Source organism: Scomber scombrus, chromosome 17, assembly GCF_963691925.1.
Source record: "Scomber scombrus chromosome 17, fScoSco1.1, whole genome shotgun sequence".
In the NCBI taxonomy this organism is placed as follows: Eukaryota; Metazoa; Chordata; class Actinopteri; order Scombriformes; family Scombridae; genus Scomber; species Scomber scombrus.
In genome coordinates, this window is record NC_084986.1 from 5,958,912 (window position 1) to 5,975,055 (window position 16,144).

General features: G+C 42.5%; 1 protein-coding gene across 2 annotated transcripts in view; it reads right to left on the reverse strand.

The window, feature by feature from the left end:
* Window positions 1-13,370: 13,370 nt before the first annotated feature.
* The window catches only part of pex7 (peroxisomal biogenesis factor 7), a 49,796-nt gene continuing 47,022 nt past the window's right edge, over window positions 13,371-16,144 (reverse strand). For both annotated transcript variants that reach the window (XM_062436658.1, XM_062436659.1), the window contains exon 11: window positions 13,371-15,134. In XM_062436658.1, the coding sequence (XP_062292642.1) occupies window positions 15,066-15,134 (69 nt within the window). In that variant the 3' untranslated portion in view covers window positions 13,371-15,065. The remainder of the gene's footprint in view (window positions 15,135-16,144) is intronic.

The following is a 16,144-nucleotide window of genomic DNA, read 5'->3' on the forward strand; positions in this document are numbered from 1 at the left end:
GTCTAAGCCGGAGCATGACATGACACAGTTCCTACGTCAACGAACGGGACGAAATGAAGAAGATCATGCAGGCACAGCCCAGATGCTGCACCTCTAGTTTCAAGCTAGAGGAAGTCCACATATTCATATGCTGGTTTGGATTAAAGATGCACCAGTGATTGAGGATTGTGCATATGCTAAGCACAGGGAGGTCAGTGCTCAGGAATCTGTGGCGCGAGTGTGCAGCCTGCCACTTAAAAAGTGCTTGCATTCAGTCATTTTCATACAGACTGATAAGGATGGTATGAAAATGAGTCTCCCAATGAGCAAACTGATGACCATGAAGCCAAATGAAGTGGATGTGTGGATGCCAGGATTTCCTGATTAGTTTCCTGAGAAGTATGCACACAGACCTGCAACGCTTCATATGCACCATGAGGTCTATCTAATCACCGCCTCAGCCATTTTTTTCCCCATTTGGTCGCAAAATAGTGGAGTTAGAGCCATCAGCCGAATGGCTTAGTACAGGCGCTAACGGAACCACCAGTGTATCGAACCATCTCTTTAAGTGAATACTTTGCTTCAAGTACATTAGAGATTCAAGATTACTAGTGTGTCGTATTTGAGCCATTTCTGCAAACAGGTTAGAAGATGATGAAGAAGCAGAGGGAGGTGTTGCTGTTGCACACCAAACTTTTAATATACTGTGAAAAGTTTTTGAAACACAAATCTATCAACAAGAAAAAGCACAGGAGCTTGGATCACTGTCGGCACGGAAAAGAGGATAAACAGCGGAGCTGCTGACTGACGGTGAAGTTGTCTGTTTACTCTTACGTTACAGGTAAGAGTAACGTTAAAGATTACTACTGTAATAACCCCCTCGCCTCTCTGTCTCTGCTTCAAAACCTGATAGTGTTCAATGTTTATTCTCGCTAACGTTACATTATGGATAACGTTAGTTTTATCACTGTAGCCTCAGTTTGAGTCTCTCAGAGCTGCTAGTATTGTTAACGTTAGCAAGTCTGACAAAAGACAACAGAGAGGTGAAGTCGTGCTAATAAACCAAAGATCAGTTTATTTTCTGTGGCAGTTAGACAACACATGGACGGAAAAATAAGATATTTACTACAGGCAATTTGCTAAAGATTGATGTCGAGTACTAGTAGGCATATCATGGGGTCCACCCTGTCTTTAAAAAGACTGTTTGGGTTTTTAAACCAGGGCGGACAGTGGCAGCTTTGCACATGCGCAATTCATATGCAGTCTGGACGCGGAGTGGTGTGGGTCTCCTCTCTGCTCTGACTGCAGCTGGGACTGCTGTGCGAGGCTACTGTGAACCTGACCGCCTGTGAGTGCTTTGATATGGGGGAGGGGCTCACGGCAGCAATCTCTGCTCGTTGAGGACAGTTACTGCAGTGTGATACGTGCTTTCATGTCAGAGTCTCCAAAACATCCGAAAATTCTCCAATAACACCAGAAAGTTACTAGATTTGCTGCTAGTCGCTTTTGAGAAAAAAAGTCGCTAAGAACAACAAATTATTATTTAATACCAGAGACACCTGATTTAATGTTTTGCCATTATCTGTCAATGTCTGTGAAGGTTCTCATTTATCCATGGTTATCCAAAGCTGTTAAATCAACTGAACATAGAAAGTTTCTTGAGACTGTCAAGAAACTTTCTATGTCCAGTTGATTTAACAGCTTTGGATATTCTGTCACTGCTTGCTCTGCCCTAACTCCCTCATCCCCATACTGTGCTTAAGTTTCTGGAAGGTGTGACTGTAATACTGTAACCGGCACTGTAAAAGATTTTGTGCTTCCTGTGCAATGAAAAAATCTATTTTATTCTGCTCTATTTTATTTCATCCAAAGGAAAATGTACATAGAGCAAAGCTTGGTTTGAGGGGTGACCACCCTACTATTTCTGTCTGCACTAGGTCTTTTCTTTTAACAATCACTCAAATCTTGTACCTAGTAGTGTATCAAATAAAAAAGGGACATTTTAACAAACAAAACTTTTTTTTCCTAAGAATTTTTCCAAAATGGACATTAGTTTCTCCTCCCTCATTCTGCTGTCTATCCATTCTCTCCACTCTCTTTTTCTCCTCTCATTGTGCTGTCTCTCCTCCTCTCTTCTTTCTCTCTCAATCCTTTCTTCTCTCTCCTGTGTGTCTCTCTCTCCTTTCTGCCCTCTCTTCTGCCCGCATCTCTCGCTCATCCAGAGGAGGAAAGAGACCCACACGTCCCGTTTCCCACAGGAGCCACTGGATGAGGCTTGGTTGGGAGGGGAGGGAGGAGATGCCACTGCTGCAGGCGTTGGAGCCACACTTGAGGTGATGAGGACAGAGGGAGTTATTGAGGGCCTTTGCCCAATAACCTCATCCAGTGGTCTCTCCCCCCTCTGTGCTCACACCTGTGCGAGGTGCCTTCAGTTCCTACAAAACACATACAACATGCACAAAAGCTTAACTTTTCAGCACTAGTCAAATACTCATCACCATCACGTTTCTTTTAATGGTTAACATTGAGACTGTAGTACTTTGATTATTCAACTCACTTTGTATTTTTGTTTTAGGTTTTCCCATTTTTTCACCCACTCAGCCTCCACCACTTCCTCCAGGCCATGGTCCTTGAGGAACTTTCTACACAAGCATAATATTGGTGACACATAAATAACTGAGGATAAGCCTGTGTATTAAAACAACATATGCAAAATTACAATGAGTAAAATACAATATTGAAAGAAAATAAATCTCTTACTCAAAGCCTTTCACAGCTGCATTTCTCCTCCATGTGAAGAGGGGCCTCCATTTAATGAGGCGCCCGGTATCTTCATCAGTCCCTTTTAAGAAACAAACAAACCAATAACGCGGAGATATGCAACCTAACATTTATAGCGTCAACCAGGTTAATAGGTATTTATCGAACACAAGTCCTCATTCTTAGCAAACTATTGTTACATTAGCTGATAACACCATACGACGCAGTTACTACTACTGACGTCACGTGTTAATAAACCGGCTAACCGTGGCTAACGTTAACAGCTAACAAACCAGTTTAGTGATAACATAACGTGACATTCCAGTAACTCTCAAAACAACTGATAAAGAACTGATATAGCTTCGGGAATATTACTCAACCACATAGAAGCTGTAAAGTTGCTGAAAAATTTCACAATTTACTTACATTTGTACTGTTGCTGCTCCACAGGTTCCTCCATCTTCAGAGAGGTGATGCCTCCACTTCTTCCCTCGCTGCGGGTGTTTGCTCTCCTCCCTGTCCCGCCTCTGCTTGGCCCTGCCTGCAGCCGCACCTCTAGCTGTCCCTCTTCCTCTCCCTCTAACCTCCGATACTTCACTCTGTAGACGGATAATAAAACGTGTATCCTGCCAACGCTATCAACAACACAAAACCTTACAATAAAATAACCGTTAGCTTTGTTTAGCATTATGTCGCTAATGTTAGCATGTATTTACTAGCACAATCAAACACTCATAGTTGCTATCATACATGAGATATAACTTTTAGTAATATACGTTACATAACTAAATACATCTTCACCTCATCACTTAGAGATGCTCGAAGCCCGAGTGTCTCTACATGCTCGTTCATGAGCTTCTGACTTCAGCAACTAGCTTCTTGTCCCCGAAGGCCACCGTAGCGTCAAAGATTTTGGGAAAGGGAGGGGTGAGCGGCAGAGTGTTGAAATCTAGAATTTCACCACTAGTGTACTGTTCTCCCTGCGCGTTATGTACTTCGTGTACGTTATCACAGTTAAACGGTCGGCCAAACTCAGATATAACACTTGAGCCAGGATCAGAGCGTCTTGCTCCCTTTATTCCTTTCTTTTAAGTGAAATACCACAAGTGAAACTGCAAATAAAAGACAATACAAAACCTTAGTTTCTTTTACGGTGTGTCGCTTATAAACAATATAACTAAACAGTAATGCATACAACTTCTTGTATGACTTCCCAGTCAATAAACATCACACGTTACAGTACTAAACTTAACATTACATATTCATCTTCATTCGTATCAAATGATCAAACTTACAGCCATTGCTTTCGTGAGCATGAGAAAACAAGATTCATTGAGTGACCGGCCATCTTTCTTACTGCTGGTTGCCACGTTACCATCTTCTAATACATTTATTAAATCATTTCAAGTACCTTAACTCATAAAAATTATTCTGAGAGCAGAACAGCTAGATACAGCTAAAAACAACAAAAATTACACACTGCACCTTTAAAGGTTGTAAACAGGGTCAAAATGGTGAACATTTTGAGGTGGCATGGCATCCATTTATTTCGTAAGTAGAACTGCTTACGATGGCACTGTGGATAAATGCAGCCTGAACGTCTTGTGCTTTTTGTGATTTTGCACACCAAAGCTTTTGGCATCTCAGCAATACAGCAGCCATCTATTGTTGATTGCTACATCATCCATTTGCCAAAAGAGGCACATGTACCATCGGTGGGATTTTGCAGGGCTGTGGTACAAGTCCATCATTTCAGCATGGTCACCTTCTCCCATGTAGAGATTTTCTTGTGACACAATGTTTGGACAGTGAACACCAACTTTTTACAGCACTACCCACCCTGTAATCATAGCAGCCCTTTCTTTGTCTTAGCAGAGCACAGTCATCCTAAACAGAGCATCCTTTTAGCCTGTTCTTGTGGATGGTTCCCAGACGTTGCAAGCCAAAGGACGGACTCAGATGCACAATAAGTGGTAGAGATGTAAAAAGTTGTCAAAGTAGACAACACACTATGATGGGTTCCTGATAGTCTTGCAGATTTGAAAAAACAACATTGGCTCCAAGTCTTAGTTCTTTGACAGGACTTTGTGCTGTGCCAAAAGTGTTCTGTCCAATGTATGTCAGGAAATCAAACACTATCCAATAAATGCTTGAACAAAGATTTTGACAACCCAAGTGTGAGGTTTGCTTGGAAGATACTGCTGGAGAAACCCAGCCGTTGTTCCCTTGAAAGGGACCATTATCTCATCTTCTGAGAACTGGTTCTCGATATCAATTTCTTGTACTTCTTCCTCATGTGCTCCAGCACTGGTGTGACTCTGCAGAGCCGATCGTGGGCATGGTCTGATGTCTCATTATCTTCAAATTAGATGAATCTTGTGAGGTATGTAAACCTTTTTTTTTATCTGCATCACATGCTATTTTAGGATAACGTGCGCCTTCTACCCAGTAATCATCCATAGATGGCCTTCTCACCACCGCCAAGGGTGCATCACGTTAGCCTGTTCTTGTGGATGGTTCCCAGACTTTGCAAGCCAAGAGACTCACTCAGATGCATAATAAGTGGTAGAGATGTAAAAAAGTTATCAGACAACACACTATGATGGGTTCCTGATAGTCTTACAGAGCTGGAAAACAACATTGGCTCCAAGTCTTAGTTCTTTGATAGGACTCTGTGCTGTGCCAATTGTGCTCTTTCCAGTGTATGTCAGGAAATAATACACTATCCCACAAATACCAACCAAGTCATCTAGATACTAATACAATATAAATGAACTTCAATCATGTCCCCTACAGGATGTTAAAGAGTTTTTATCTCCTGGTGCAACCTGTTTGGTGCAGTCATTTAAAGTCTCTGAGGAATCTGAGAGTGACGCAGGAGGATAGAGATGAGAGTTAATAGGAGGAGATGGAGGAGGAGGAAATGAGGACTGAAGAAGGGAGAGAGGATGGGAAGGATAAAGATGATAATAGGAGAAGAAAATTAAAGTAAAGAGGAAGAAAAGGAAAGTAAATTAATCAAAAAGAAAAGAAATAAGAAAAAAATGAAGTGAACAAAAGGGAAATGAAATCAAGGTAAGAGAAGGAAAATGTGGTGAATTAAAAGAAATAAATGGAGCTGAAAATATGTGAAAACAGTTAAGGAGGGACACTGAAAATAAAAGTGGAGAGAATAAAATGAAAGACCAATGTAGAGACAACACAAACCAACAAAAAGAGGAGGATAAAATAAAAGGGTATCCTCCTCCACACCACCCTGCCTTACCTGGACAAGAAAGTGAAGTATGTGGACTAATATTAATTGAACACAGACAGCTCATTTGAGCACGTTTTGAGCCCCCTGCTATACTTTCAGTGATTGGGGCGGCTGTGGCTCAGGAGGTTGAGCAGTCGTCCACCAATCAGAAGATCAGTAGTTCAATGTTCTTGGGCAAGATATTTAACCCCAGATTGCTCCTGAATGTTGTGCCAACGGTTAATATTTTTCCCGAAAATAAAAACATTTTAAATCCCGGGAAAAGAAGCCAATTTTCCAGGGAATCCTGGGAAATCGACGATTTTTAAAAGGCAACACTAGCTGAGCCCTGTTCATTTCAAGCAACGCTCAGTGCAACGAGGAGACATTATGCATAAATGGGTTCCCAATCCGACCATTTTTTGTGTATTATTTTATCATTATAAACTCAATTTATGTCCATCGACATTATAATGAATAAGCTATATGCTTAATATTAGTTTGAATCCAGCGTGCTGCTTGGACTTCATTACATCTGCTGAACGGCTGCTACCACAATTATGAAATGCTAAGTTTATTGTCTGTGACTGTGACCTTCATAAAAGTAATATTTTACTAATCTGCATTATATAAACTAACGAAATTCGTTAAAATAAGTCATTTGGCGACTTCTAAGTCATTAAACTAAGTCTTACTTTTACTGGCGTAAAGAGTTGAATCAGTACGTCTGCTTTTACTAGAGTCTTTTTTACACAAGTATCTAGTACTGCATACTACACAGGCATGTGAACAAGCTTGCACTTTTTAATCATAGCGCATTGTGTTAACTGATCGGCTGTGTTGTGTTTTACCGGCGCACAGCACGCGAACACACACCTGTGCATGTTTTATGAGAGTAAACTGTCTATATGTTTTTGCGCAATGTATGGGAGGTAACCGTGCTTGAGTTCGGTACGGTTGGGATAATGTGAGTGCAGGCTAGCGGGGGACAGGGGAGGGGGGACATCCGTGCCTCAGCACGGTAAAGCCGTGTTCACACCAAGCGCGATGACGCGCCACAAGTTTACATGTTAAGTCAATGCAAACACGCGATTAGACGCGAATTCACGCCGGGCGGCGCGATAAAGCAATAAACGCGACGCAAAAGTTTACAAAAATCGCTTCAACGCTCGAGTTGAAAAATTTGAACTTTTGCGGCGACATCGCGTGACGCCGTGCCGCGATAGCCAATCAGCGTTGAGATTCTCCCGACGTCACTGACGTCATGACGTCCGCATCCTGGATGACTTCTGTGGTGGGCACAGTACTGTAGACAAAATGGAGGAAACGCTGATCGTCGCTGTGACTGCGCACCCAGCGCTTTATGACACGTCCTGTCCCTTTTACAGGGACAAATATAAAAAGGAACAGGCGTGGCTTAAAGTGAGCGAGGTGGCTGGATTACCTGGTAAGTTCTGTAAATATGTATTTGTTGCTTGTTTGCAGCTATTGGTTAGCATCTATGAACGTTAGCATTAGCGTAGCCCCAGTTAACGTAGCTGGCTTTCCCGGGATAAAGTTAGTGGTTTACTAGATTCAACAGTTAATTTACGTGTGTTTTGTCAGTGGATGTATGTCGCAGGAAATGGAAGAGCCTCAGGGACACCTACATGAGGGAAAAGAGAAAGGGGGGAGAGAGCAGGAGTGGAGCAGCAGCAGGGACAGGAAAGAAGTGGCGTTTCTTCGCGGTCCTTTCTTTCCTCGACCCCTTTGTTACCCCCAGGGAAACGAGCGGGAACATGGGGTCGGGGGAGATGGGACCGCGGAGTCGGTCGAAGATGAGGGAGAGACAGCAGGCCCATCAGGGATTGCCAACGGAGGTTTGTTGACTAGTTTCCACGCACACATATACAGTATGGAAACCAGTGGAGGATATATATTGCTATGACTAGAACTGTGTCATGTATTAAATGACTGCATCTGTAAAATGCTTTATGTGCTATAATTGATAGTTAAAGTTAGAATAACCTGGACAATTAATATACTGTATGTACCAAAAAAAAACTAAGACATGTTTGTCATTACTACAGCACAAGCAGATTCTGACAGTGAGCCAGAGTCTGCTGCTGCTCCCCCTGATGATGCTCCAGCTGTCTCTCCCTCTGCTGTCCCTGCTGCTGCTGCACAAGGTATGTACAAGATAACAAAATTGAGTGCTTTTTTTATGGTATGAGTACAATTTTTATTGATTTACTTACAACTATTGCACTTTTTGGATGGTAGTAGTTTCATAAAATGTTTTTTCCATGCCATACAGGGAGGAAGAGGGCCAGGAAGAGAGCCGTGGAGGAAGACGGCAGCCGCACTCAAATTGAGGCTCTCCTCCTGGAAAACCTCCGAAACCGGCCACCTCCCCCCTCAGAGGATTTATTATTCCTCCAAAGCCTGGCTCCTGCCCTGGAGAGAATATCGCCCCCCCAAAGAAAGGCAGACATAAAATTTCAAATGTACAAGTTAGTGTACGAAGCTGGCACTGTTGTGCTAAATTTGGAACCCGTCGAGTAGCTTATTAGCTATAGGGGCAATAATCACTGCAGGGAACGTGTCAGACTTTGGAGGAATTTTGTTCATGTGTCCCTGAGGCTCTTCCATTTCTTTTTATTTTTGTATATATATATTTTTTTGTTTGTTTTTGTTGTATTGTTCGACTTGTTACTTGTTACGACTGCTGCAGGCTGCTGCACTCCACTTTGTGGCTGTAAAGCGCTTCTTTTCAGCCCTTGAGGTTCCAACCTGACCCAGCGTCCAAAGTGACTCCAGCCTCCTGTCACAGAGAAGATCAGAGGGAGACTGTTAAAACCACACCCACAGCAAAATCCACCACAGTGTCACACAAAATACAAAGATTACTAGCCGATACAGCTTTACCCTGTTACACAGGCATATTTCATTTTGGTGCCTATATACATTTTTATTTCTGTGTCAATATAGTATTACTGCAGGATGTTTGCTCAATTGCAATGTGTGGGTGGCTCTTAAAAGAGCCGTTGGGGGAATGCTTGTGCATTAAACGTTGGCTTGCCACAGGACCGTTCCCTCTGCGGAGAAGAAGGTGGTGAAGGTCTCCCGAACCCTGACGGCCTCTCTTGCAGAGTTGTTCGCTACAAGTCTTCCCAGACCTGGCAGCGGCTCCACGTCACCACCTGGGTTGCTGCCCCTCATCGCAGGCGGCGGCGTCTTCCTTATGAAGTTGTGTAGCACACATGTTGCCTTCACACAACTCTCTGCAACATGTGTGCGGACCTCAATGGAACGCCGGTAGATCCTCCACTGGGCTGCCAGGATCCCAAAGGCATTCTCCACCACCAGCCGTGCCCGGGACAGACGGTAGTTGAATATCCGACGGTCTCTGGGAAGGGTGCGCCCGGGGAATGGCCTCATGAGGTTTCTCCGCAGTGGAAAGGCCTCATCAGCAACGAAGACATGTGGCTGGGGTCCTCTGTGGTCAGCTCCTGGTAATGGCCAGTCAGCAGGCAGATGGAGAGTGCCAGAGCGGAGTGCTCGACCAAAGGCTGAGTTGGCCAGGATGCCACCATCGCTCGTCCTTCCGTAGCCCCCGACATCAATCACCCTAAAACAATATTGGGCATCCACAACAGCCAAGAGGACTATTGAGAAATGCCCTTTATAATTGAAAAATTGGGATCCTGACTTGCCAGGGGCTTGAATGGCGACATGTTTCCCATCCACAGCTCCACAGCAGAGAGGAAAATTCCACCGCTCCTCAAACCCCTCTGCGATGGTCCTCCACTCCTCTGTGGTGGGCACAGCCATAAACTCCCCCACAAGGCAGTCCCAAATAGCAGTGACCACGTCAGCCACGATCATGGACACAGTGGAGACCCCGACACGGTAGCTGTTGGCGATGGTCCTGTAGGAGTCACCAGTGGCCACGTATCTGCATCAAAGAAAACATTTAATTTAGCTGAGTTGTAGCGCATGCAGTGATACTTTAGGTGGCAGTTTATAGTTTATTTAGATCCCCATTGGCTATTGTACATAAGTCATTTAACAATACAGAAATACACAAATACACAAATACATAGGCCTACGTTATGCATCAAATTCATACTCAAGACTCAAAATACAAAACAACCACAAAGACAACAAATAATCACATATGATAGCTGTACTATGTTATGGTTATGGCTGCAGATGTGAAAGTGCTCAAGCAGTGAATGCATGCAGAATATAGGTTGTGTATACAGTATGAACAGCATATGTAAATTTGGCTATTAACAATATATGTACATGGTTTCATGTACAGTGACATTATTTGAATAGTGTAGGGATTCACATTGTGCAAAATGTGAAAAATGCAAATTAAATGTTCATTAAAGTACTGTAAACAGTGCAGTAATGAGTGCAATGACGCTATTAACATGGTGGTGTGGAGTCCAGCAGCGTCACAGCCTCAGGGAAGAAGCTTTTTCTTCTGAGCCTGTGTGTATCATATATACGCATAAAAGTTATATTTACTCTCTCAGATCTCTGCTCATTGAGTGTCACATCTCTACAAAACTAGTAATAAAGAAGGAGGACCACCCCTGCTTGCTGTGTGAAAGGATTAAACTACAATCAATGCTTTTTTTATGAGAAAGTCACCTATTAACACGGTCACCAGTTAAACCGAAACACCGGCTGTGAAGCAACATTTCTCAGCAAAGCAGCAGCTAAATCTCCCCCGTCAGTGACATAGTGAATATCTCTTGATTTTGACACAACAATACACTGCTACTCACCGGAGACAGATGGACAGGCGCTCCGCAGCTGGAATGGGGCGCCTGTAGTTGGTGTCCCGCCTGGTGATCCTGGCGCCAACCCTAGCTAGCAAGTCCTCAAACTGTGCAACAGTCAGCCTGAAGTACCGCTGGAAACGGCCATCGTCCAGACGGAGCTCCTGTAGGAGACGGTGGAACTCGCCGAGCTCTGTGCGCCTCCGGAGGATATCATGGACCCAGAAACGACGGCGGCGTTTGGCCTTCAGGCGTGTCTCAGACGTCCAGAGGAGGTACAGCGCAGCGATAGTTGTGATCTCAGCCATTGTTGATGAGAGAAGAAGCAACGGCGTTCCCGCTCGAAAGTGGGCGTACACGCGACGGCGCGATGACGCGAATTTTACATTATGGTCACAAAAGGGTCACGCGTCGAAACTCGAGCGATGGCGCGACAGATTATCATTTGTCGCGCGTTTTTTATCGCGTTCATCGCGCTTGGTGTGAACACGGCTTAAGGAACAACTGGCCCTAGTGTGAGTGCGCCCTAAGAAACTTTTGAAAGACGCAGGGACTACAACCCCCCTTAATATCAACAGGTCCTTAGTAAAGAGATTGGACAGCTTCAGGTACTTTGGTGTCCTTGTCACCTAGACGCTTGAGGAAATTCTGGGCATCCCTCCAAATACTGAAGGATTTCTACTCCTGCACCATTTAGGGCATCCTGACCGGGAACATTACTGCCACTGGTACGGAAACAGCACCAAACAGGACTGCAAGGCCCTGCAAAGAATGGTTTATCTAAAGGATATTTACATCATTATACATTTATTTACATGTTTAGAATCATTAAAGATCCCAACAACCCAGATGATGGCCTTTTCTCCCTGCTGGGAAGGTAGGGAATACACAACCCCACCCCCAAAATGAGTGTAGAAAAGAAGTAAAACAAGTGCAGGAAGATCATGACAGAAAGGAGAGCATGAGGAGATAAAAGGAGAAGTGAGGAAAGAAACGAGTGGAGGATGAGCGGCGTAGAGAATCTGTCTTCATGGTTTTTTATCCAGAGTGAAAGCGAGGCAAGGTTTTCCCCGCAGAGAGATTGGCTGGAGGGCAGAGAAAGCCTTCACGCATCATCGCAGGACAGCTGTGATTGGCTGCGGCGAGGACGAGTGGGGGAGCTCCATATGACACATATTCATCATCATTATCATCATCGTCATTTGGTATCATGTTTAAGGCCTTCCGCATTCCAGAGGATTATCACTGTAGACACTGTTTGACGGGGTGGACAAAATAATAGAAACACCTTATAACCCAGCAGAGAATGTTTGGTTTACTGATGACACTGGTTAAGCTTCACTTATCATTATTAAAGTCCAACGGGTTGGACAAAATAACAGGAACACCTAATAAACAAGCAGAGATTATTATATTGAAGTCCAACTGAAATCACATTTAATCATCAATCTATGCAGTCAAAAAATTATTTGAACATGTTTTTATAGTTTTTTAAATCATTAAAGATAAGAAAAAATTACCGATTTGTCTCAGCCAGCTTGGGGGGGGGGGGGGGGGGGGGGGGGGGGGCGTTGGTGTCTGCATTGGATTGACAGCAGCTGGGAGGGAGGGCTCAGTGTCTGTGTTTGATCGCATCTGAAGGGGCGTATTAGTGTCTGTGTCAATGACGCCACCAAGGGGGCGGCCAGGGGGGACCACGTCCACCCTATTACAATCGCTGGCCCTCCACTCAACCCCCCCTCTAAGTTGCATATGGATAATATGCTTGATTTCCACTAAGGGCCGAGGGTGACATGCCCCCCCACCCACTTTCAAAATGTATTTATTGCTATTTTTTTAACTGCAAATAAAATGCTTAATAGACTACTGATGGCCAGCTGTTACGTTCTGGCTGTTTGTGTCTCAGCATCCAGTGGCGGCTGTTGTGGCTGGAAGCAGGCGACATTACTGGAGAAGCTCTAATGACCCAAAACACACAGACAGCTGTACTGACTCTTAAAAAAAACGTTTTCACATTCTTTGACTTCTTATATGATTGTTGTAATTAACGTGGCAAGTGACACATTATATATCTATAGTGCCACAATAAAATAGATCTCAGTCCTATTCTTCAAAATATTTTTAAATCCATCATTGAACATGAACACTGAACGTGAAGTTAAGTAAATTTATGTGTTAAACAATACAGAAGGTAAGACAGCTTTTTCTGATGCATATTTAGTAGTATCCTGACAAAATTTAGCAATCAACTTAATTATATCCCAGATTTGTATTGGTTACTGTTGTCCCTATGTGTATGTAGAAATGTATGGGATTAAAATAAAAGATCAATCATTGTGATGTTATAAAATAAGGTTTTTGAAAATTGTGAATCACCAAATCCAATGTGCACAAAATGATTTGGGTGATTTTTTCAGTAGTATATGAGATTAGCTGCAGATAGATACACATACAGACACATGACCAAACACATGATCCCCTTCAGGCTACGGCTGGTGGAGATAAAAGAAATACTCACTGGAGAACCCAACGTGGATTCATCCACTTCTGAAAAATAGTCCACAACAAATACACCATTTATTAATGTTCAAGTAACATTTATTAAGAACTACAGAGGTTGGGTTGTTAAATAATAAATTACTGAGCCTTTTTAAAAAATGAAAATGTTTATTTGTTTTCTATTTTTAAAATGTATGTCTTTAGTAGGAACCAGTAGGCTCGGAGCTTAGAGTCACAGAGTAGGGGCTTTAGAAAATAAGCAAATTTTAATGGAATTTGTTGAGAAAAAGAAATATACAATATACAGTTATTGATTAAGGAAATTAAATTACATACTTAACTGAAAATATTTATTTTTAAATCACTTCATTTGCTGCTTTGTTGAAGGCACTGCATACAGATCATCATCTTCACCATGAACCACACTGGTGACATTTAAGCCATTACATTGGTCACAGCTGACATTTGTACTCTAGCTGAATATCACTGAGCTGAAATAGAAGCACATGGATATCTTGGATCACACACTCATTGTTAAACATCCTGATTTACCTGATACACTCACAGTAGTTCAACATAATCAATAATAGCTAAATACATTATGGATGTTTACAAATCTCATTTTCTGCTTTATTAAAACTAACTGATGAGATGAGACTTTACTGATTCACTGTACAGCTGCAACACTGCTGTATCATAATCACAGCACAACGTTGAAATGTACTACTTAATTAGGGCACTTGCTTGTCAGTATTTACATTTCAGCTATTTTTTATTCCCTTGTGTTATTCATCAGAATTAAAAGTCACAATAGGAAATGTTTTAGAAACAGAGGAGGAGGTTTCTAGCACAACTTCATCTACTTCCAAGGTGCATGGAGGACGGAAAAAAGTCTAATGCGTTTCTGCTTTTGGCCTTCATCAGGGTCATAATAAAACACAAACAAGCAGTATTTATATAGGGTATTTTTTTTTTTTAAAACGTATGTGTTTCACATTGCTGCCTATAATGATGGCACTGTGTGTTCTTGCATTTTTGTATTTTATTAGATTATGAGGACGAATATCTGCTCACATATTCACTTTGTGGGGACTTCGTTTGGACTTTGTTGGGACTTTATTTTATGTTTAGATGCACCGAGCCACCATTTTTTATACTGACTCTGATAACCAAACTCTCTTAGGGTGCACTCACACTAGGCAATCGTACCATGCCCAAGCATGTTTGCCCCCTAAAGTCCGGATTATTTGGCTACTTTCTTACTTTTACTGGAGTAAAGAGTTGAATCAGTACGTCTGAGTCTTTTTTACACAAGTATCTGTAGTACTTTAGCCACCTCTGCATACTACACAGGCATGACTCAGAAGAACAAGCTTGCACTTTTTAATCATAGTGCGTTGTGTTAATTGATTGGCTGTGTTGTGTTTTACCTGCGTACAGCACGCGAACACACACTTGTGCATGTTTTATGAGAGTAAACTGTCTAAATGTTTTTGCATAACGTATGTGTCGGAGGCAACCGTGCTTGAGTACACTTGGGTTGGAGGTAATGTGAGTGCGGGCCAGCGGGGGACATTCATGCTTCAGCACGGTACGGAACAACTGGCCCTAGTGTGAGTGCGCTCTTATTGTCCTAGCTTTAAAATCTGTAAACCTCTGTAACAACTTGGGGGAGTTAAAATATCTTTATTCACAAAAGAAAGGCCTGACAGGACAGGAAAAAACTCACTGGGGTAAAATAAGTCTCCAGGACAATAAATGGAAATCAATCAAGGTCCAAAAGACTATGGTAGTTACTCTGTGTGTGTGTCTGTGTGTTATGATCCAGCTGATAAACAGGCAGGTGTGTAGATCTTCACCATCTCGTCCCAGGAACAGTCGACCACCTGCGGACGACAACAAACAAAGAACAAGTACTGTTAGAGATGAGGAGGTGCTGAGGTGTTAAGAGAGTAAGTGATTTGTTCAAAAGCACCTTACCAACAGCAGCATAGATAAAGGACAGCATGGGTTTTCAAGGAAAGGAAATATGGAGCCAGTTTGATATGTTTTTGGAAAGTGAGTTACCTACTAGATTATAGTAAAAAAAAAAAGCCATTCATAGTAATGGAAAATAACGTGGTTGGTTTTGACATCGGCTGTCATGAAACCATTGTAATTGTGTCATGAATATTTTCATTGACCTCAACCACAGTGGTACAATTTATACTTTTCATTAAGATATCATTAAATGTTATTATACTGTTATAAACCTTAACAAAAGCAATAGACAAGTCAAGAGATGTTTTTTTATTTGCACAATACAAAACAATTTCATTTTTCTGGAGAAGGTAAAACGTGTTGACTACTTCCACAAACGTTCAGACATATTCTCAGAACATCATTAGGAGGAGTTTTTTTCCACTTTTCTTTTTCGCTATGATCGTTTCAACCATCTCCTTTGTTTCAGCCCTCCTGCAGTGCTCTGCACACCGGGAAATCTCGTTATCTTCATCTCTGGGGAGCAGCTCCATGAAGGTGACCAGAAATGTGATCGCAAGCTCAGCAGTTACAGCTGTTCTTGTAACTGTCGCAGTCACTGATTATCTTGGCAAAGGACTTTTTTCCGTGGATCCAAACTTGATGAATCTCCTCAGGGCATCCTAGTGGCGGACGACTCCATCTGTTGTGGTCACCGAACAAAACATTTACAAAAAACAACCCAAAAAATCTTTGCAAGTATCTATTTTCAGGAGTGCATTGTTGATTTGGCACAAAAGTATTTTACTTAAGGTGCTGGTTCACTGTGCATCCTTCTTCCAGGCTGGTTATATTAGATTTAGCTCCTTTTCTATCTGCCTTGGAGGCTACGAATATCTGCCATTACTAGCTTGGAATGAGGATGCACAGTGAACCA